This window comes from Leptosomus discolor, chromosome 2, assembly GCF_034619465.1.
Source record: "Leptosomus discolor isolate bLepDis1 chromosome 2, bLepDis1.hap2, whole genome shotgun sequence".
NCBI classification, from domain to species: Eukaryota; Metazoa; Chordata; class Aves; order Leptosomiformes; family Leptosomidae; genus Leptosomus; species Leptosomus discolor.
In genome coordinates this window covers 75162949-75185677 of record NC_141392.1, presented here as the reverse complement: position 1 = coordinate 75185677, position 22729 = coordinate 75162949, and the positions used below count along the sequence as shown (strand labels likewise).

Below are 22729 nucleotides of genomic sequence, written 5' to 3'. Positions count from 1 at the left end.
TCCAAAAAAGAAAGTCAGAAATATGCTTATCAAATGTTCCTCTTTATTGTGTTTAATTGTGGACAATATATTGCTTCATATAAATGCAACTGCAAAGTCACTGAGGTTTCATTTGCTTTGTTAGCATTTAGGATTGGCAGTTGAGTTGGAAAAAAAAATCTGAAAAGCAAAAATTTTTGTAGATTGCAATTAAAGTTTAGAGAAATGTATGCTTTTCCAGACACCACCACTGAATAACAAAGATACAGAAAGCACAGAAGTCCTCTTGATTTATCTGCTCCAGTATGGTCAATGTGATACTCATGCTACATGTTGGACACTGTGACTATTCATTTCTACTATCATCTCAGATGGGTGATGAACACTTGCACTGTGTGGGGAGCTGCCTGGCAGTCCCCGGTAGCATGCTCAAAGCAGAGGCCTGGACTTGAAATCCCACAGCTCTCTGGCTTTCGGGCTCCTGTAATCTAACAAAATGCTCTTGCTATCCCACTAATAAATTGCTATTAAGTAGCAAGAATATAGGTTGGAAACTATATACATACAAAAATACGTCTAAAATACTTTAGAACAGCAAGGACGGAGACAAAATTAGCATCCTTGTCCCTGCACTGAGTGTGTGAGTGAGCTATTTGCCCCATTTTAGCCTGACTTTCTATGAAAAACGGTGATGCTTCTGTTAGATGTCTTGATCACCTTTCCTGACACATGATGCTGTGTGGAGCAGGAGGACTTGATCACTAAATGCCATCTCAGGTTCCCACAGGGCCAGGGAGTTGTCTGGACTTTCACAGATGTGCCTCAATTTGAGCGACAACACAGAACAGCATCACCCCGTACTTAGGGACAGAAGAACCTGTTGTGTGTTTTTGAATACTAGGGGACTTCAGGCTGGCAGAATAATTAACCACTTAGGATTTAATGCAGGAAATAGTAGATTAAGGAAAACGTGCAGGGCGAAGTTCAATGCTGAGAGTTGAGCTAAATCTTGTTTTTTCTTTATACTTAGGTGTCTGAAGTCCCTGAAGCATTGCAAAGTAAAAGCTGATGTTACGAAAATTACTTACATCGCTGACCCGGTTTGTTGTGTTCAGTGCCAGCAATGCAGCTTTATTAGCTTCTTCAATATAACCGGCAATGTTTTCATATGCATTTGAAGCATTTATTGCTCTTTGTACCAAACCATTTGTATCAACGCCGTACAAATTCCTGTTAAAAAGAGAGTAAAAGAAGGAAGAAACCAAACTGAATCAAAGGAGTTTCAAATTTATTAATTTTCTTAACATTCTGTGAATTCTCACTGCATAATCACGCACACAAATATACTTGGCCTAAGTAGTATTCTATTCATTCTGCATGACACTTATGTCAATCTGAAGCAGGTGAAAACTATGTGGATAGAAAGTATTTCCTAGCGGTTTAACTGGGAATTTTGCCCTTAACATCGATGTGGGCAGCAACAAGTGACTACTGAGCTTTTATCTTTCTTTAATCTAGATTAGATATTCCATAAATAACAGAATAACAGATCCATCAGTTGTCCTTTAGGGATAACTTCTGGCCATGCATGGAAAGACCTGTGTGTGCCAGTGATTAGGACAGCTGTGTCACTGGGCTGTTTATGTCTTCAAAAGTAGGTGGGAACAGGGGAAGGATCATATGAAAAACTGCCCATGGTCATGAAACTTTGTAAAACTTTAGATGTAAAAACCAAAGGATATCTTTGCTGGCTTGGTACAGCTTGGTTTGCATATTACGTGATAACTGGTCTTCAGGGGATTCCAAACGCAGTTGGTTCAGGGCTCAACCTTCAGCTTTTAGTAACTTTGAATAAATATTATTTTTTGATATTTTTGTGATAAACAGATTTCAGAATACATGTTAGATATAGACTCTAAAAATATATATATATATTTACATGTGCGTGCGTTAACTTCAAAATGTTTGCACACTGAAGAATTGTTAAGTTTCCAGATTCAATGTTTCTGCAAGAATTTCCTGCTATATTCCCCTAAGGCAAAAGAAGAGACTCTACCAAATAAAAGCCTAACAGGCTTATAAAGCAAACCCATAAAACCAAAATGATTTGAAGGCAGGCTAAATATTTTAAAGGATTAAAGTTTCACTGCAGGACGATCAACAAATAAAAGAATCAGCACATTTTCATGTGGATATTTCATAATTATTTCTGTTTGCTTTCTGTTTAATTCATAATATGTTGGACTTGGTAGTAATTTTTAAATTATTTTGGTAAGGGTTGAAGGCTAGCCATATGCTGCCCTCAGTTAGCTGATCTCAGACTGAACATATTGTTTATTTTTTAGGCTGTCTGTAGTTTGTGTGGCATTATGGAACAGAGTTTCAGATGTCAGCTTTATACAATTGTATAAAGGAAACCCATCTGTTATTTTTTAATCTATTTTAATCTCCTATCTAGGGCATACTAATATTAAGAAACAACTCATATTTAGATAATATACTTGAGAAGTAATTTTAAGTTTCTCTTCCAAAAGCATTTGTCCATGGTGTTACTTAAGGCATAGTTTGGTGAAATATTTTAAGAATTTATTTGCAGTGATTTTTCCTTGAGTAGTCACAATTGCAAATAAAGTCATATTTCAAATCTGTCTAGAAGTGACTTTTGAGTAAATTGGGGTAAAGTTGATGCATTTAGCAACTTCCAGCAAAATAGGAAGACTCACAGAAAGTTTCTGGTGTTAACAGTAGGCCAGTTTCACTGAGACACAACCTATTGAGTTGATACTCAACTCAACTACTACTATAACTTCTTGAACAAAAATTATCCCCAAACCTAGTTTGTGGCCCATAATGCTAAACATTTTTTAATGTAAATGAACTTACTGACATGAGCTGTTTCTGCAAACCCCGTTTAATCAGCCCATATTATTTTACTTTTCATAATCTAGCTTTCCTATTCTCTTGCTATGGGAAGAGATGAACATGCCAAATTAGAAAATGGAAAATGTCATTCAAGACACATGTTTATTCTTTGAAAAGATTAATACGTTTTGCTTAGCTCAACTTCAGCTGTTCCCTCTGGACCATGGCAAGTCCTTCCATACATGCCTTAAAGGTTATTTGTTTAGTGCCTCTTTACAGACAGCATATTTAATGTCACTGTGTTTCTGCTTGTCTTTTAGTTCATTCAGCTGTTCGATCAGTAGCACTTGTATGAGCAGAGTCTGCTGAAGTTAAGTTTTACCGGTCCAGCTCGTCAGCAAGTCTTCTTAGGTTGTGTGCATGATGCATAGCCTTTTCTACCAAATCATCATCAAACAGAGACAGATTGGCTAGTTTTTCTTGCAATTCCTTTTTCGCTCCATCTATTTCTGCGTAGAACCCTGACACATTCTGAACAAAATATGGAAGGAAGGAAAGAAGATGAAAATTGTAAAAAATCAAGTCTGTATTTTGATTATTATGTTTTATTTTATCCTTTATATTATTATAATGTTGTTGTTTTCTGTTATATTTGGTTTATGTTACATTTTTAACAGAGCAAAAAGAGGAAAGATCTAATAGAGTCTATCCCATGAATGTCAATGTGGCAAGACAAATGCAGGAAGATAAAAATCAACCAAAATTCCAGGAATCCCTTAAAAAATATCAGAGTGATATGTGTAAAAAACGAAAGAAAGACAGTTGAGAAATGTCTTACTACCTTCTATGTTTGCTCCAGAATGGTACCAATGACAGGTCTTTCAGAGTGAAGTGCTAATAGGTGAAGTAATTAAACCAAATCTTTGCAAAAATCCCCTCATTGTGGTTCTTCTTAAACTGAGAAGTGGAACCCATAATTTTTAATTTTTTTTCTCTACCTCTTCTCTGTAAAAACTGCAGGCCAGAAATTAGTTTTTGAGACTTCTAAATGATATCTATACAAGTAAACTAAATAGTGTTGTGGTGGTTGGGCTTATGGATCATCCTGTTACTGCATGGGCCCTGACACTGTTTTGGCCCTGGCCAGCTGCCACTCTCCCACACCTGCCTCCTTTGGGAATAGCATGGGACAGTGCCTGTGCCCTGGGAACAATTTGACAATTGCTGGAGAGGGTCAGAGAGTTTAGCTGTATGGCTGTGAGCTGTGCCATGTTGTGGAAAATGGGCCTTGGCCCCTTTCTGTCTCCTTGCACAGAGACATCCCTCATGCTAAGACACCTTGGGTTAGTCTAATTTGTAAGTCAGTCCACCTAAATACTACCTGTATGTATGTATAAGCAAGGAGAAGTAGTATACCTTTGCCTTAGCCATGCTTCTTCCTCACATGAAATACTTGTGGGGAAGTCCAAGTGGGCCTGCAGTCACCTTCTCTCTAATATACAAACTTGCTGATATGTTTAAGGATTATAAACGTGGCCTCAAAATACATGAAAAAAGGATGAAACAGAGGGAGGGAAAAAAGATGAATGAGTAAAGCATGAAAATACTTATTGCTCTTGAGGGTCTAAGACATATAATGTTCTCCTACTCTACTATTTCCTTCCCTGCAGTGTTAGAGTCCACTATGGCTAAACTTATCCACAGGAGTGGGGGACCTGAAATGATAAACTGTAGCAATTGTTTTTTGCACAAAACACAGGAGAAAAAAAAACCCATACTGTTTGATTACTCAGGGAAGGTTATAAAGCACACTGTCTTCTCTCTGTTTCTTCAAATTACTTTTTCAAAGAAAAATTAATGACTTTTGGTATTTGCTTTTGTGTTGAAAAAAACTATGGGCAACTATGACCAAAATGGGTATGTGTGGGAATTTTCATTTGTCTTAAATTATCTCCAAATTAAAAAAAAAAAAAAAACACGAAAAATAAAAAAAAAGTGGCTTTGGTAAATATTTTAGTTAGGAAAATCCTGGTTTTATTTTGTTCTTTTTTTTTCATAGGAAGTCAAAAACCTAAAATTTCTAAAATTTCCTACAACACCTTGTCTCATTCAAAACCCTCGATACTAGTCTACAGTTCCAGAAGAGGATTTTTATAAGATCATCTCTTTATATATGTGTTACATTCTGACAGTGGCTGGTTTTAACATTGATATCTGGGTTCTTTAGTCTTCTCCTATGCTCACTTGCAGGCACAAGAAAAGGAATTTAACATGTAGTGTAGTCTTTTACTAGAGCATCTTTTGGCAGCTGCTTGTAATGAAATGATTGAGAATGCTACAGCAAAATCCTTCATTCAGCTCTGCCTAGAGTAAGGTGTCTTTATAATATAATTATTTTTCCAAGGCAGTAAAATGTAATTACAGAGCTATTAATCCAGGAAGATTTATACTTTTTTGGGAATATTCATCAGTGTTTCACTGAAGCAGTATAAAAAAGAAGAGGTTTTTATTTAGTAGTCTAAACACATGACAAGTTAAAAGAATCAGGACATATCATTTAAACAAGTCATGGAGGTACCTACCTTTATTACCTCACTTAACTCAGAGTTGATCATTTGCGGTCCTGCCAAAATAGTTGTGGCACTTAGCAGAATGCCATTCACTTCATCTAGTTGCTCTTTTATTTTCTCATGTTGTTTCTACAAAATAAAATAAAATAAAATAAAATCACATCCAAAACCACATGTGCATTTCTAAAATGCAGTGTTACCATTTTTGTTAAATGTATTAAAGTTGATTCAAAAGATAAAGTGATGAACTAAACAGATTTTAGCCAAATTTGAAGTCTAAGCTTTTCCCAGACATCTCTAATAGTTGCATATTATAAAATTACTCTGCATTTTCTTGTCTTTGTGAAAGAAATGTTGGGGCTTTTTTAATTTATTAATTTCATTTTATATTACAGCATGAGCAGCTATTGGAATGAAGCATTATTCAGTGCACTGCCAGCAGAGACAAATTAAACAGATTTTTCATAGTGGTCTGGAGACTAGTTTTTTTCTGGAGGTTTTTAAAATCTACTGTACAGAGATCTCTTTTCCTTGTCAATAGTAAAGCTAATGTGAACAATCTCTTTTGTACAGCATCTGCCTTCATTGTGAGGAATAATGAAGATCCAACTGGTTAAAAACAGTGAACAATTGCAACTACACAATTCAGGCTTTGCTTCATAAATGTGAGATGAGCTGCAGCTTGGCACTGTAATTATGAAACAATGGAACAACAGAAGAGGCTTTGTACATAAGGATCCCAAGCTGCTTGTAGAAGAATTCACGAGAACAGAACGCCTGATTTCTCTATTGAATTATTAGACCTTCCACATCACCATGAACTTCTAAAGCACTGCAAATTTCAAGAGCTCAAAACTCAGCCACTAGTGCTGTGAAACCTAAGAGGTTGGCCTGCATTTGCAAGATCGTTTGTCAAATCACAAAATTGCTCCCTAACCCCCTCTCCTCCAGAATCCAAACAATTTTCCAAAAACATTTCAAAACTGAAATGAAAACGGTTTGCTTCAAATGCTCCAAAATTGTTCTCTTTGTTGTTTTTTTCCTTGCTGAAAAACATAAAGAGAAAAGTTTTAGGTGGGATGTTCTGGTTTTGCATCCCTTAAAGGAAACTAAAGAAAACAGAGAAAGAGTCACAAAACCGTATGGCTGATGAATTGTGTACTTTTCTGGGATAAGAGACCTGAAAATTCAATTTCCTTGTCAGCCACATGGGATTTGAACCTAATACCACCACTTACAGGCAAACATGCCCCCCTTCCGTGCTGTAGGAGACAGGCCTCCTCTGAGCTTTCCTCTGGAGTGATTACTTTGTTCAAAATACTGAAACTATTCGTTTGAACAGAGCAAATGTAGCCTTATAGCTAAGCTGTTCACCCAGTGAGCAGGAAAACCAGTTTCAAGGTATCTGTTGTGGCGCAGTTAGAGAATAGATTTGTGCTTGAAGATGCAAGGACAATTGTCTGGTTTTCCTGAAAAAATGGGAATGCTTTTTATTTAAAGAGGACTGGAGGGAAAGTTTGGATGAGATAGCATGAATACACTCAGCCCAGGGCATGAATGCAGTGCCGAGTCTTTATAAATAATTGTTTTAATAGAATAGCATTACTTTTGTGAACATGAAGTCCTTCCACATTATAAACCAGTACATAATAGGTAAAACAATCCTACCACTATATTTATAGCAGCCATGCTACACAGAATTTTAAGCTTCTTGGGTTTTGTTGTAATACATTTTCCTAGTTCAGGCATTAGTATCCACCTCTTCCTTGGCCTGCTGAGACATACCATGCCAAAACTTTTCATTTATTGCCACTCTGTGAATAAATAATAGTACCTTATACTTCCACAACTTGTTTTTTTCAAACTGAGGAGTCAGAGTCATCCTGCTGTGGTGATTCCTGAATCTAAATTGTTTGCAATATACTGTTTTAAGCACCGGCAGAGATGGAGTGTTCAAAGAAAACAGTTATGATAAATGTACTGCATAGTACCTCACGCTTTTGAAGATTGCCTGTGTTTTCCTTATTTATATCCTCCGTTTGTATAACATAGTCAAGTGCCTGGTGTAATGCCTCCTCCAGGTCTGACAGCTTCACATCCTGTTCGCTGAGCTGCTCCAGCACATCAGATACTAAAGATCTAGTGTCATTGTACCTCTCGTGAAACTCTTCAACTTGCTGTAGCACTGGGAGAAAAATCAGAGGCCTCTGATTAATCCAAAGCTTGGATTTCTGACAAAATTTACCTGTGCAACAATGTCTGCTGCTGTTACTCAGGGGAAAGTAAAACACATTTGTTAAAAGCTCACTTGAGAAATCATATACCTCCCTCCTCTTTTGAAAACAAAAGAATACCTCTCATTTTAGTATCTCAACCCCATTAACTCCCCCTCTCAGGTTTCTTTTCCTAAAAGAAACTAGGTTTGGCTTTTCTTGCTCTTCGTTTGTTTTTTATTGTCACAGCTAACCAGGCTATTCTGGAGAAGACAGTCCTTATTGTCCTGGGGCTCTGACTCATGTTTACCAAGCTGTGAGAATTAGGCTGCCATTCTTTCCCATACCAGCAACTTTTCTGTCTCTGCTTCAGTTTACTGTCCCTGTGGCAGAGCTGGCAGGGGGGAAGGAAGACATTCACACAAGCAGTTCCAGCCCTGGCACGAACCTTCATCTGAGGTGCTACATAGCACAGGCAGACTCAGACACACAGATATTTTTCTGCCCATTCTGCCACGGGGGCAGCAAGCACCAGTAGAGACTTGGGGCAGGTGTTTGGAAGCAGCAGCACCTTCAGCACACAGTCGGTGCTTGCCAAGCGCCCGCTGGTCCTCCCCAGGGGCTCAGCAGTACATCCAGAGCTACGTGGCCTGTGCCAACCGCGCATCAACATGTGGGTGAATGGAAAACAAACTTAAAAACTCACACTCCTCTGCTGCATTTTCCTCCTCATCTGCAAGTTGCTTCTGATTAGTGAAAGGCTTACGGCGTTTGATCTCCTTCAGCATCTCCTCAGCCACACTCAGCTTCTGGGTGATTTCTTCCGGGCTCAGCTCTTGTTGAATTGCATAGTATGTCATCTTGCTGCTGATTTCTGTGGGAAAAAGAATAGATGGTCAATCCAGCATGGCTACAGAGAAGTAAATACTGTGGAGTACTTTTACTTTTGTGAATCCAGATCATGCTGATGGCAAAAGAAAGTTTTAATTATCTTCCAACTCTATAGTAGATAATTATTATGTTTAATCCAGTCTTAAAATTAAACCTGTAAATAAATCACATTTTCTGGTGTATGTGGGTGTCTCATCAGAAGAGGATGAGATTAAGCAGGCATGGGTTGTGTGTGCATTATTTGTCTTGGCAGTTCTTATAGGCTGGAATCATCATTTTATTCTGAGTTCTGTGGCATGTAGCATGCTGGGGCTTCTGTCCAGAATTGTGGTTTTTAAGTGCTGCTGCAAATATGTTGTGTTTATTAAATAACAATAATGCCAAGGACACTTGAAGTAACCTCTTTTTCCATCTGAAGAAGTTTGAGGCACCCTAAAGAGGTAACATCTGTCTTCTGGCCTGCTACTGCCTAGCTGATTTGGAAACAGATAACTATTTCAAGATTTTGGTCTCAGTTCAAAATACACTGTTGGATTCCTGCAGCTGATATTGAGTTTACCCATCCCCAGTGTAGGCTTTACAAAGCTTGCCCACTTCTCATTCGCTGGCCTTGAATACCAATCACCTCCTCTTTTATGCCCTATGATGTGAGTAGCTTTGGCTTGCATTCGTCACTACTTTTTGGATAACCAGAGCTGGCAAAGCCAGCACTATGTATCTGTAATATTGTTATAAAAAATAGATGTGCAATTGTGCAACTGATTCTTTGTCAGAGTTTCTTTGTATGTAGTTTCTTGCTGGCTCCTGAGCTCATTAGTGAAGCTCTAAAGGCTCATACTGAGCAGTAACTGATCATGACCAGCAGTGATGACACCATGGATTTCTTTTTCCTTCTCATGCTGGCACATGCATGTATGTGTGTGCACACGACACCTTCCTTTCAGTAAAGAGTGGCTTGCCTTCTACAGGGGTGATGCCCCTGTATTATAGCTTTGAGCATGTGGAAATAATTTTCACCTACTTGTCCCCAGCTGCTTGCTGGGTGAACATGCACTCTGGTTTTAGTCACAGCCATGGGTGTTGCTTCTGCTGTGGTGGCTCAACTTGGTTGTGCTATTTGTGTGACAATCTAGATACATGTCTGGCTTCTGTGGTTCCTGCCCTGCCCCAAATCAATTAATAATACAAAAGAAAGATCCACAGAGGTCAACCAGTGATTGTTAGTGACATACAATGAGGCTCATGCTAACACTTTTGCTCAATAATTGTAGAAATAAAATGTGACGGATGGCTAGACAGTCAAAAGTGATTTATCATCACAGGTGTAAGAAGGTAGTACAAATGTAACATCCTATGAGCCTGGTCTCAGCCTGCCTTTGTTGTGTGATGGGATATGTTAACTTAACTATGTTTGTTGGAATAAAGTAATGGTTGAAGCACCCATGGAGATAAGGATAAGCAAGGGTAACAGTTGGTATGTAACTGCTCTCCTTTACACGAGTTGCCACAGAGCTTGCAATAAGCTGTAAGGCAGAAGTACTCAGGTCTGTTAATCAAGTATTTCTATTGAAAAGGGCTGTTTAACCTCAAATGCCAGTCAGCCTTTCCATCCTGGTGCCATATACATCTTTTCTATAGCATTGGCTTTGCTAAAGACTGGGGGAAATCAGTGTGCTCTGCAGCACGATGGAGACTTTCATGATGCAGGTGTACAGGGAACAGGGATGCTTCTGAGTACATTCACTTGGGGTTTTATTGCTTTCTGTAGGCACTGAAGAAGAGGCTGCAATTGATTTAATCTCAGTTTTATATATCAGTGTGATAATAATATACCATAGATACTCCAGATGAAGGTGATCATCTCTGACTAGGAAATCTTTTTTAAGTGCGGTTGTGCTTGGGAAGGTGTTCACTGTTGTCATTTATCCTGTGATATATAGGACAGTAAAAATTCTTGAAGATGCAAGAGGTTTTGCAGCTTTAAATTATAAAAAAAATCTTGGTCTGCAAAGGTGTAAAATATATACATTTACAGTCAGAAGAGAGGTTGTATTTTGAAATTTATGCTAGCCCTAGAGATGCTTTTATTGCTCTAGCATGTTGCCCAAGGACAGTATAAATCTGCATCACCTCACATCATATGGACAGATGAGCAGGACAGATGAGACAATAAATAGTTGACAATTTCTCCCAATGTTTTAATGTGAAAAAGCTCTTAGTTTCACTCTTTTTCTAATGTTGGGAGATCTTCATCATCATGTTTGCCTCTCCTACTGTGAAACAGCATCACTGTAACCATTTCTGATGGTCTAGACTAGCCACATGGTTTACTATTCTGCCTTTCACTTTTACTAGAGGCAGCGCTTTCTTTGTGGAAAAAGAAGGCAATGAGAATGCAGTTTTCCAATTATACATCTGCATTTCAGAAAAAAAGAAAAAGAACAAGAGGACAGCAGCTAGTCTGTAATGCTCTGTAGCTTTGTCTGAACCCAAATTCAATTGGAAATTCTGGTCAGATGAAGCAGTAAGTGACTTGAAAAGAAAATCACCAGTGCCTCCCACACTGAGCTTGGGGAAGCAGTAAGTTCACCCAATTGTTTACTATTCATCATCCTTTTGTTTTTAGAAGCAGTTGCATGAAGTTACATGAACCAGTTCAATCCTACTGAGCAACAGTTTGCTAAAAGGCAAAAACTGGATTTAAAGTAACACTCACTGGTGTGATCACCAGAGTTAACTTAACTGACTGCCACGGGTTCAAAAGGGAAAGCGCAATTTAAAAAAAATCTCTCTAGCTATTCATGTGGCCTGCATTAGTTATCAGCAGGATGGGAAAAGTGCGCTTGCATAAATCTCCTGACAAGTAAGACACAGAGCACTCTTGTTGCCCATCCTGTGCTTGCATTTGTGACTCCATCTGGCCCCAGTCTAATACTGATTTTTTTTTACCAAAAGTGTATATAAATACCTTGAGCAGCTATTCAAACAAGCAAAGGCTGTAAGCTAAATTAGCTTGAAGTATTTCATATAAACATATTTACTATTACTTTGTTCTGTCAGAGAGAGAAAAAAGAAAGCAAATCTCTTGCTCTGGGCGTCAGATCGAGTCAGCCTGTGGTGTCACTTGTTTTTTAAGAGAGATAAATTTTTGTCATGGCATTGCAGGCTGCTAAAGCCTTATGTGCGGGTTGCCTTGCAAGAGTGTCCAGGTGCTATGACATTTTTTTGCGGGAGGGTTCATTAATACGTGCTTGACACTGAGCTGAACCAGAAAGAAATCTGTTTACCTTGAATGTTATCCCTCATATTACTGAGCTGCTGCACAAGCTGAGCAGCACGGTTGTTGGTCTCCATGGTTTCCTTCTGTACCAGTAGGCCTTTGCTGGATGCTTCATTTCCCTGTGAATAAACCATGTGAGCTAGACATTAGATTTCTTTTCAGATCCATATGCATGTGTGAGGATGAGCAGTGTAAACACGCAGTTTGCTTTCTCCTGATGAGCGTGTAAAGTCTATTTATCATGTAAAGTGGTATTTACAGAGGTGTTTGAAGTGAAGGGCTGTCTTGTCGGTATTTTCAGAATTGCAGAGAGATTAAAATCTGTCCCGTATTTATCCATCATTTGCTGCAATCAAATTGCCATAAATTATGTACAGTTGTAAAACTCCCATCTGCTGAGCCTCCTAGGCATTCAGCGAGGCTGGCTCATTTTGCTGGTGTTTCCTGAGTAAGCATATAGACTGAAGAACAAGGTGTGAAGCTCACAACCATTTTTAGATCAGTGTCTCCCTCAACTGAGGCCCCCAGCTCTACAACTTGTTAAAATTAAGAAAAAGCAGGAGGATTCAAAATACTCTGAAGAGCATAGCCACCCTCCTATACTATATTACGCTGGAGGCTGTAATCTCCATTGTGTTCCTTTATGTGAAACAAAGAGTTACCATGTCGTAGTTATCTTTCCAAGAAGGTCACTGACTTTGGGAGTCCTTAGATTTAATTTTCACTGGTCTTTCCCAGGAAAGAGAAAAAAATGTGACTGCTGTGTCATTGATATTTCCTGGACCCTGTGTGTGTGTGTGTGTACACATATAGGTCTGCACCTCACGCTTGCCAGTGGTACAGTGTTTGATTCACAGGCCCCATTGGGGCTGCATCAGCAAAAATTCCCACTGTAAAATTAGTTTCTGGGTTTGGGGTGCCCTGACACCTCATAAGCCAGAAGATATGTGGCTGTTGGTCTGCTCACTTCATACTTGTTTAATCATGGCCTCAGGGAGTGCAGCGGCACCAGGAGGCGCTGGAAGGCAGGGCTGGGACAGCCAGTGCCGCCAGCATGGGCGGACACCCCAGTAAAACACATTGAAGAGTTTATAGAAAGGTTTTAATTTTATTCCTATTTACTTGGGTTTTTTACTCTTTGAACGGCAAGCACTATGTTTTTTATTTGTATTCCTTTATTGCTATCGGGGTTTCTTGTGGATGGTCTGTTGCTCAGAATCGCCACTTCACGCTTATTTTAAGCAACTTGTTACTGTTTTTACACACACTTGCCCTTATATAATACTCTTACCTTGCCAGATTTTTCTTTAATGATAGAACATGTGAGGAAGTGCTGAGAGAGTTTTGCTGATTGCCGTGAGATTGCTTGGAAACAGCAGCATGAGTGAGGGGTGGTCTTAGGGACCCTCAAATTCCTCCTGATGTACAGACACTCTTCTTGAAATTTGCTATGAGCCCGGGAAGGAAAGGTGCTTGGCTCCCTCAAACCTCTGCCAAACATTTGGGATTGAGCTATGTGCTGTTTCACTCTAAGCTCATCCGAAGCAGACTCATGAAGTTACAGGTCACATTTACTCTTCTTCTTTAGCAGGAGGATTTGCCTACAGTTAGTGCATTCATCCTGCCTTTGGGGTTTAGATCAGAATCTGCAGTAACCCCTCAGACACAGGGACATGCATGTGAAATGCTCTGAATGGAAGATGCAGCATATCTCTGCAAAACCCACTTAAGGCCCTAGCACCCAAAAGTGCCTTGAAAGAGCAAATGTATTCAGAGTTATTACTGTGGTAATTCCACTGTCGGAGTCTGGGGCCATTATTTCCCTGCCTTTACAAGCAATCACAAGTGTTCATGTGGAACAAGCATTAGAAATAACCAGGGAGAAAAGACCAGGGGAAATGCTGAATTTGTTTGTTCAGGGATAGTCAAACTGAGGAATGAGCTAAGAAATTCCCAGGTGACAAAAACATTATTATCCGAATTCACTAAATATTCCTAGAAAACCAAATGCCTTAATCATCCTGCCTACCAACTATATAGGAGGACACTGAGACGTGTGAGCTCTGCTGGATTTTCCCAGGTACAGAGGGGTGTGTGCATGGGACTTGATTTAATCAAACCTCTCTTGAACACAGGCACAGTCTGTGTAATTCTGCAGTGCCCTTTCTGCTAAGTAAGTGCTGATTAAAAACACCCAACGCCAAATTTTCTCTTCTACTTCTCTATACAATCCTTTCTCCCTTTGTGTTTTTTTTTCTCTTGCTTGCTCCTGTATTTGAATTTTAGTATAAGGTATAATTTTAGCTTGTCTTGTGAAAGAATTGGTAAGTGAATTTAAAGTCTGGCATTTTGCACTAAGCATGAAACATACTCTAGTCCTTCTTCAGCTGTGGTTATCTCTGAGAATAATATGGAGTGATGTGTCTCACATATATATCTCTGTCTTAGCAACAAAAAGATATTTAATAATATCTCTTTAAAATAGAGAAGAAGCAATTTTGAGCCCTATTTCTCTCTTAACATATATCAGTATTCTTCTAGGGTGCAATGAAACTGTTATGTGAGCTGAGAGCAGATAACCTTAATTTTATAGCCTGGCAATTGAATGTGGATGCAACATTTATGATTACAATTGTGTTAAAATATATCTTGAATGCTGCTCAGGCTCCCATCTCAGCGGGTAAGTGAAAAACCTTTTGAACTGGCCATTTTGTAACATATTTTGAAGTGTTTAATCGGGTCTAATTTGATTTTATGAGAGCATACATGTAAAATAGATATAGTACAAATACTCCCAAAGTCAATCTGAAATAGTTTAGTGTTGGTTACTTTACTTAATTAGAAATCAAAATGTGAAATAGAAAGGCAGTGTGCCCGTCACAGATTAAACATGTCGTGTAGCGGGGGTAGGTGGGAACTCAGATCCTGAGGAGAGGCTTTTTGTGATCGGTGACAAAACTCCGACCACATGCAACAGACTTTGGCCCTACATCTTTCCTTTTCTGGGAAGAAGACTTGGTAGGTCATTTATGCTTTTAATTCAGAGCTAAAGTAAAGTAGAAAGTTTAGAAATAGAAAACAGAAAGTTCTTCCAACTATCTTTCAGGGCTCTCCCCCTCTTGTTTGGTGAACCTAGAGGTTCAGACTAGATGTTAGGAAACGTTTCTTTGCTGAGAGGGTAGTCAAACACTGGACCAGGCTTCATAGAGAAGTGGTTGATGCCCCAAGCCTGTCAGTGTTTAAGAGGCATTTGGACAACACCCTTAACAACATGCTTTAACTTTTGGTCAGCCCTGAATTGGTCAGGCAGTTGGACAGATGGTCTTTGTAGATCTCTTCCAACTGAAACGATTCTATACTAACCTCTTATACCAGCATGTGAATATGACAAACCGCAAACCCTCAGAGCTCTGGCAGGGGCCTATAAACAAACCTGTTCATCAAGTGTTGCTGCCTCTCTCAGGAGATCGTTCATTTCATCTGCAGCATCATCAACCTGGATGGTCCAAAGCACAGCATGGTTCTTTTTTTTGGACATTGCCTCCTGTATGTGTGAAAAAAGTCAGTACATCTGAAAATAAATTATTTCTCTAGTGAGGGCAGGGATTGAAATTTACAGGAATGGGGTGGTAACTCATAGATTAAAATTACATTAAAAAATAAAGTGTTATCAATGTTTGTACCTGAAGATGGGTGGTAGTGAGGTTCAGGTCATTCAAGCGCTTTTGAGCTGCAACACCTGTAGAAATGCTCAGTAAAGTCGATTTGCTTTCGTCGATAGCCAGAACTGCTAATCGGATGTCATCTGTCAAATCCCAAATACATTTATCGCAGCCTGATAAGAAAATAACAGGGTGTCATTTTCTTTAGTGTCAGGTAAGAGCAAAGATCTTAAATTCATATTATAGTGCTCTTGCCCCATGGTGTTCCCTCTCTTTATCACTGATGGATCCTGATGGATACCCATTTTTCTTTCACTTTCATCTGCCTACTTCCAACGTCCCACTGTACAGTCATGACGCTTTCAGCTGAGCAGCACCAGATGGGAGTTCTGAGAGGCTGCCACAGTGACTCCATAATCAGTAGGGAGAGAGAGAGGAGGTATTTCCTGCTTATTCCCTAGATGCTCTGCATGTTTGTGGCCTGAAGAACAGCAGATGAGGATCAAAAAAGCAGTTTGTCAGAACACAAAACTGTATTTAAAGTTTAGTGGTATGAGAAGTAAGGATGACCAGCAGATGGGCTCTTGGCTGCCTATTTGATTAGGAAGGCAAAGTGTAAAAACACAGTTATAACATGTTTGGAATACTCTTGCACAGAACTATATCCTTGTCCTTGCTGAGTCCTTGCAATACCATCTTTTTTTTTAGTGACGCTGGTGCCACCACTAAATGCAAGAGACTTAGGTGTACGTGGAACACAGATTCCTACAGAAACTTTTGCTTGATATCGTATAGTCTGTATTCTTGTTGGCAGCAGCTCCTAAACGTTTTCCTTCTGGTTGCACTTGCAGGCACATGACCCCTTTTCTTGGGAGTCCGTTTAGGAACCCATGTATACTGCACTGTCTGCACTATACCACAGGCATAATTACACTAGCATTTAAAAAAATATCAGTGGTTGCCAATAGTTACAACATAGTGCTTCTGGGAACTCCCCAAGTTTCCTATCATTAGAATAGGGGGGATGATAGTGGAAAAGCAACTGACTGATGGATATATGTCAAATTGTCAACAGCAACAATTTAAATTAGATGTACAACTGGAAAATTGGAAATTATATGCACAATGACACAGATAAAGTTGTGATGGCAGTTTTTAGGGCCAGAATATTATTTTGCAGGCACTGTGTCTCAGTCTATAGAAGCGGCTTTGGTCATGATTCCTGACTGCTCCACAGTTTGTACCTACACATTCAGCCTGTACCACAGAGTTGGACATATGCATGCACTCAGTCAAGCAAGTTTAAATATTCAGTCAGTAGGGCATTGTGCATATTCACATGTTTAAGTGACCTGTGGGACCAAGGTCAAATTGCTGAGCTCACTGGAGAACTGAGCTCTTTAGTTAGTATTTGTAAGCATCTAAATACAAGAGCGATATTAATTTTTGTTGTTCTTATGATAATCTTCTTACTGATGGTTGGGCAGTCTGTGTCAGTAGAAGCTTCAGGACTGTCTGCAAGGCATTCTCCAGTCTGGCTGTCACACATTCTCCCTCCACAGTTACATTCTGGGGGAAAAAGAAAGGATTTTTGAAAGAAGACTCTTCAAAAGGTACAACTTGCCTTTCCCCGTCCAAGACTAGTGAAATGATTGTACATAGGATTGTGGATAGTTAAACCAAAATTGAGGACTTCTTGGACTGATTTTTCCTTCAGTATGTAGAAAAAGGTGGGGGTTTTGCACTGCAGTCAAATTGGACAAGATAAAGTATAAGATGGGAAACTGAACCAGAAAGCTACTTCTAAAGGACTTCTTCAAAGCTTCCCAGCTGGTCACAAGCAGAGGCAGGAGGCCAGAGTTTCCCAGCTGAGCCGTTCTGCACCACCGTCTAGAGAGGGTGACATTTAGGAGATGGGCTAAGAAAAGCGGTATGACTGAACTTAATTGTTAGTTACAAATCTCTCCACAGCCCTGTGGAATTTATCAACACCATGTCAGGCTGCCACTAAATAAGCTTTTCAACTATCAGGGATTGATAGTGGACTCCAATTTTATCACCAGCTTGAGCATATCAAAAAGTAAATATCTCCTACCACTTACAATGAAGAATTAATGAGGTTTTGCATTTTTTAAAACTTGAGTAAGCTATATTTTTATTGCCAGCACAAGTGGCTTTTTAAAAAGTATAGTTCTTAATCTAAAGTGTCTCTTTCAAGGTTTAATTGGCCTTTTAAAATATATTATTTTAAAGATTAAAATATTCTTGGAACACTTTGGTAGAGTAACAAAAACTTAACCAGACCATAAGAACAGCACTTATATGGAATTCATTTTGCTTTTATGATTCATGGTTTCAGCAGAATCTCAAATAACAAAATTGTTTACTGCCATTTTGTTGCAGCCCCTTCATTGTTTTCTATGAATTACCCTTGTATTTACATTCCACATCGCACATTTGAAGAATTATCAGAGAAAATGTGTAATACAGATTCAAAGTCAACATGATGCATTAACATTGAAATAATTCTGTATAAGTGAACCAGTGTTAGTAGAACTACTCAGTTTTTGTACTAATGTAAGAACAGAATTTTGTTATGGATTTTGTGGGACAATCGATATTTTGACCTCTCTACAATCTGTATGAACTTGGTGCCTCCCTGCTTTTGAATCTACTTTTTTTTTTTTTTTTAAATTTGTTATTTCTTTTGTTATGGAGTGAAAGAAAAATCTCAGTTGAAAGCAGAAAATTCTCTTTACTTACATCACAAGATCTAGGCTATCCCCAGAGAGCAAGATTACATTTATAAGATTAAAATTTGGATGAGACTGGTACTCAAGAAAATCAAATTGTGTCTTCTTATTTAAATTAATAACTCTTAATTTGCTACACAAATGCTTATAGTAAACCAATTTCAAAAACGGTCCTGGCAATTTTTCATCTATTTGTTTAGGAGGTACCACATTTTTAGTAGCGAATTAAAGACTTTCAGTGCTACTGTGGCTTACTAGTGGAGAAAGCTTCTAAATTTACCTTTATTTCTGAGGGACATTTGTGGAAAGCTTTAAAGTGTGGCTAAAGGACATGTGGTTAAAAAATGTATTGAAAAAAGTGGAAAACCTCTGTTCACAGCTACACAGATTTTCTCTTTTGCTCAAAACTAAAAAAGATGATCCTAGCAGGATAGAGCTGCTTACTTATTTAGTTCTCTTGCATTTCTTTGTTCTACATACCCTTTGAGGTGCTCTGTGGAAACCATGTATGCAGACTCTCTTGTTGCTTACAACAGTTTCTTTTCTGTATTTTTGTATTTTAAAAAAGGTATTTGTCTTATTTCAGAATCAATATTTTTAGAAATAAGAGTCCCTAATTGCTCCAAAATGCCAAACAAATTATAAGCTTGCTTTGTAAACTACCTGAATAGTTTGGATATCATGGATGTATTGAGTGGTGCACGCAATCTATGCAGTACTGTCAGGTACAGCACGTTGTGGTGTTCAGCAGAAGTGAAGATGAAACGAGAAGTGTGTAATTCTCTGAAACATAATACTTCAAAATCAGGATTTGCTAGAGTCAACAAGAAGATTAAATTCATTCCTAAATAGAGAAAAGCTGTACCTTTCACAACATATTCAAGTGCTCAGGCACTTTTTATTTTTAGCAAAGATTAAACACTTCAAGGAAATCTGCTAATGAAGAGAATTATCAAGCTGATTTATAGTCTACATGAAAAACCTGTATAGAGAAGTTTTGCGCACCATGAAATCCCACTTAAACTGTACCTCAGAAACATAAATAACGTCGAGGCACTCTGCCTCTAATTTCTGCAACTCCTTAAGGACGCAAACCAAAACCATACTGAGGTGATGAAAGTTTAACGTAACTTCAGTTTAGAAACACTTTGTTCAGAGATGCCTTCCAGAATTATGCCTCGCATAGTCTGCTTAGACACTTGGAATGCCCTGTAATCCTCAGACTTCTGGCAAATCTGCTCTTAGCTGTTTGAAGCTCAGCTTTTGCACATGGTCAGGGCACGATCGCTACAATTTGCTGAGTTGAAGTACTGGGTGTGTTTCTCCTGTCTCATGTCATTCAGGAGCCACTAACTAGATCCTGTCGTTCCTTACAGGAGAACTGCTGTTAAATCATCTCTGGTGAACTGAATTAGGCAGTGCAGTGACTAAACAAGGTTTGCATTTGCAACCTCAAAATCACAGAGAGGTTGAATTTCAGGCATGTTTTGGGTGCCTAAGTCCAGGCAGGAGGTGAGTTTTGGGGCATAGTATTCCCTGCAGCCGCTGTCTTTTTGGCTGGTTTGGATACCTGGGATCGGCTTTTGGGATTACTGTATGGAGTACCATCTCTCCCAGTTCAGTGTAAATGGAATTTAAGCACTTAACTCAGTGATGTGAATTACATCCTGGAGATGGTCACTCAACTTCTAGCTGTCACTGGAACATAGAACCAGAAGGCACCACTATAGCATTATACGCAGTCCTCTGCAAATGAAGACAGCAGCACAAAGGGCACTCGGGTACAGAGCATCCTCACAATCTCCATCCTGCAGGTCCCAAAACACACCTTAGCACTTTATAGGAAGCTAGTCCAAGTGTGCAGTGAGTTGCAAGAAGGATGTAGGTTTGATCAAGACATTGCTAAGACCCCAAGGTCTGTAGCTCTGCACCTTGAGGTTCCAGAGCACTTCAGAGGTCTGGGTTGGGTGCGTGCTTTGGCTGTGTCTTACCTTTGAGTCAGACTGAGAGCTAGGAGTTGTCCATCTCCCCCATTTGTGTTCTGGTCCTTGAGGGAAGGACCCTGGCAAAGAGGTTGGGAGGGACCCTCAAGGTCCTTGCTCTAAGCACCTGCATTTTGCCTTTAGCAGTGGCTATTTCTCAGTGCTTTGAAAAAGGATGTAATCATGTCTCCCAGAGCCAAAGCAAGGACAAGGGGCATAAGGCCAAAGTCCTGTTTGGGTTGAACTCCATGTAAATTAGGAGAATGATTATATTAAAGGACATAAACCTTTGTGACCCCTCTGTGTAGGTATGTTTTGGTAAGATCCTCTGGGTAGCACTTTACCTGACCCTGGAAGCACAGTAATCTCTGGTGTGGAAATACAGTAACCAGCAATATTATACAGATACATGGGAAATGTGGAATACATTACCAGTGTGAAAACTAGCAGAAACTAAGCAGGAATTGGGTCAAGACAGGAGGGTGATCCTGTTCCCATAAAAAATGCTCTCAAGTCTTTAAGTGTCATCGGTCTGAGTGGTCATGTTGGGCAGCATGTGGTGTGAACCAACACAAAGGTGAAGTCTCCACCCAAAGAAATCTTAGCAATCCTCATTTAAAACAAAATGCAGGACACAACAGTGTCTACATTCATCCTGCCCAGGCATTTGAGAAGTTGGAGTCTGGGGTCTGAGACTTCCTTGTGGGTGATGGAAAGAGTGCTAGTGCCTGGGATGATTCAGCTGGACAAGCATCCAAATTATCTCAACAGGTAGGTGGCCAGGAGCATGCCCTGCCCCCCAGGGCCACCCAGAGGTGTCTGATGACTGATTGAGGCATCATGGATCTCCAGCAGGTCATCTGTAGACCATGCTGTCCTGCTTTTTGGTCGGCTCTGCTATACTAAACTGTAGACAATACCTGTACAGTTTTTAGCAAATCTGGCATCCCCATAGTAACCCGGAGCGCATCGTTCGCACTTGAACCCGGTGGTGTTGTGCAGGCAGTTGCGGCACTGGCCGGTCACTTCATCACAGTCTTCAAAAATCAGGTTTGGGTCCGAGTTGCCACTGCAGTCACATTTTTCACAAGTGCTTCCAATTAGCAAAGGGTTCCCATAGTAACCGGGGGCACACCTGAAAGGAAGAGCAAGCCCAGTGTTGACGAGCGATGACATTCCCATCTGCCGTACCATTTTTTCTCTGACCTTATTCATGTCACCAGGAATTGATGACAGTCTGCAGCTACTAATGGACAGAAGGCAAATTAGGATCTGTATTCCTGCAGAGGCTGTTTTGTGCCTAATATCAATCCGTACAGTTATATATTTTTCCCTTCTTGAATGCTCCTGGTTTCTCAATTACACCAGTCTGCATTTTTTTTTTTTTTGGTGTGTCTTTAGCAGTAAAATGATTTGTTCCCCATTGTTTTAAAATCTCTGACAGAATGACTTTGGCAGAGAGACAGCTCTAGTGTTTATTCTGATCTCTTTCAGCTTTGGATCTCACCAACTATATTGTGTTATATAGGAAACTGGAGTAAGAGACTGCATTTCATGATGCTGAAACTCAGAGGAAGTTCAGACATTATTTCCATTACAATGCATATAAAAAAGTACTGACCAGGAAAGATTTATATAAATACTTCTATGGTGAGGCATTGAGATGGCTTCTGTTTGTTGCAAAACAGAAAAGGCACTGAACCAGCCTCCATTTTTCAGATTTGTTTGATGTTTGCCTGCTGGCTGAGGGCAAAAGGCTGAGAACAGCCACCAGCCCAGGAGGGGGCTGTTGGCTGGCAGAGGGAGAGAGGGAGGTGAGTAACAAGCACCACAGGGAAGGCCTGAAATGGGTCCAAATTGCTTGTCATGTCTTGTCATGTTTGGAAAGCATTTCAGTTGAAAACCTGCTACATCTTAAAACAGAAGAGGTTGAAACTGTTGTGGTTTTTGAAAGTCTAGACAAACCAGCAATATGTAACATTCCTGGATGACGAGTGGCCCTAAGCTGAGACAACAGGTAATAGATTTGTTGTCATCATTTGGAAAGAAAGGAGAGGGTCTCAGGTAAAGGAGTTTCTGTTGGTAGGAGGGGGTGTGCTTAATCCTACAAGCTAGAGGAACATTTGCAAAACAAGTAGTGAGGTGAACAGAGCTGGCACCAGAGAGGGCACGGAGCAGCTCGTGGGAGCAAATCCTTGAGCAAGGGCTTTGCTGGAGGAGCTGGCAGCTGGAGGAACCTGGAGCATTGGCTGATGGACTGAAGAGGTCAGCTGTCAGGGCAGGGGCAACCTACGCCACTCGTAGTGTCACTGTGGGGTGACAGCAGGATCCATGACCCAGCAGCCTGGGGTGCAGAGATCAGGGACTCATACCCCCAAAGCAGGAACGAAGAATTACTGCAGAGAGGGGGATAACTAGATGTGTAGCAGTTCTGACTGAGGAAACCAGAGGATGGAATAGTTGTTGCAGTGATTTAGATAAGGAGGAATTGTATTTCATCCTGTTTTATCATCCTGTTGTCCTTGTCTTTTCTCCCA

At 39.8% G+C, this 22729-nt stretch overlaps 1 protein-coding gene across 1 annotated transcript in view; it reads right to left on the bottom strand.

Moving 5' to 3' along the window:
* Positions 1-22729, bottom strand: part of LAMA4 (laminin subunit alpha 4) — a 104622-nt gene that overhangs the window by 41548 nt on the left and 40345 nt on the right. The window contains exons 5-14 of the mRNA XM_086461289.1: positions 21113-21327; positions 16931-17026; positions 15479-15630; positions 15229-15339; positions 11803-11914; positions 8331-8498; positions 7403-7596; positions 5424-5540; positions 3224-3372; positions 1068-1209 (exon numbers count right to left, since the gene is read on the bottom strand). Coding sequence (XP_086317415.1) covers positions 1068-1209; positions 3224-3372; positions 5424-5540; positions 7403-7596; positions 8331-8498; positions 11803-11914; positions 15229-15339; positions 15479-15630; positions 16931-17026; positions 21113-21327 — 1456 coding nt within the window. The remainder of the gene's footprint in view (positions 1-1067; positions 1210-3223; positions 3373-5423; positions 5541-7402; positions 7597-8330; positions 8499-11802; positions 11915-15228; positions 15340-15478; positions 15631-16930; positions 17027-21112; positions 21328-22729) is intronic.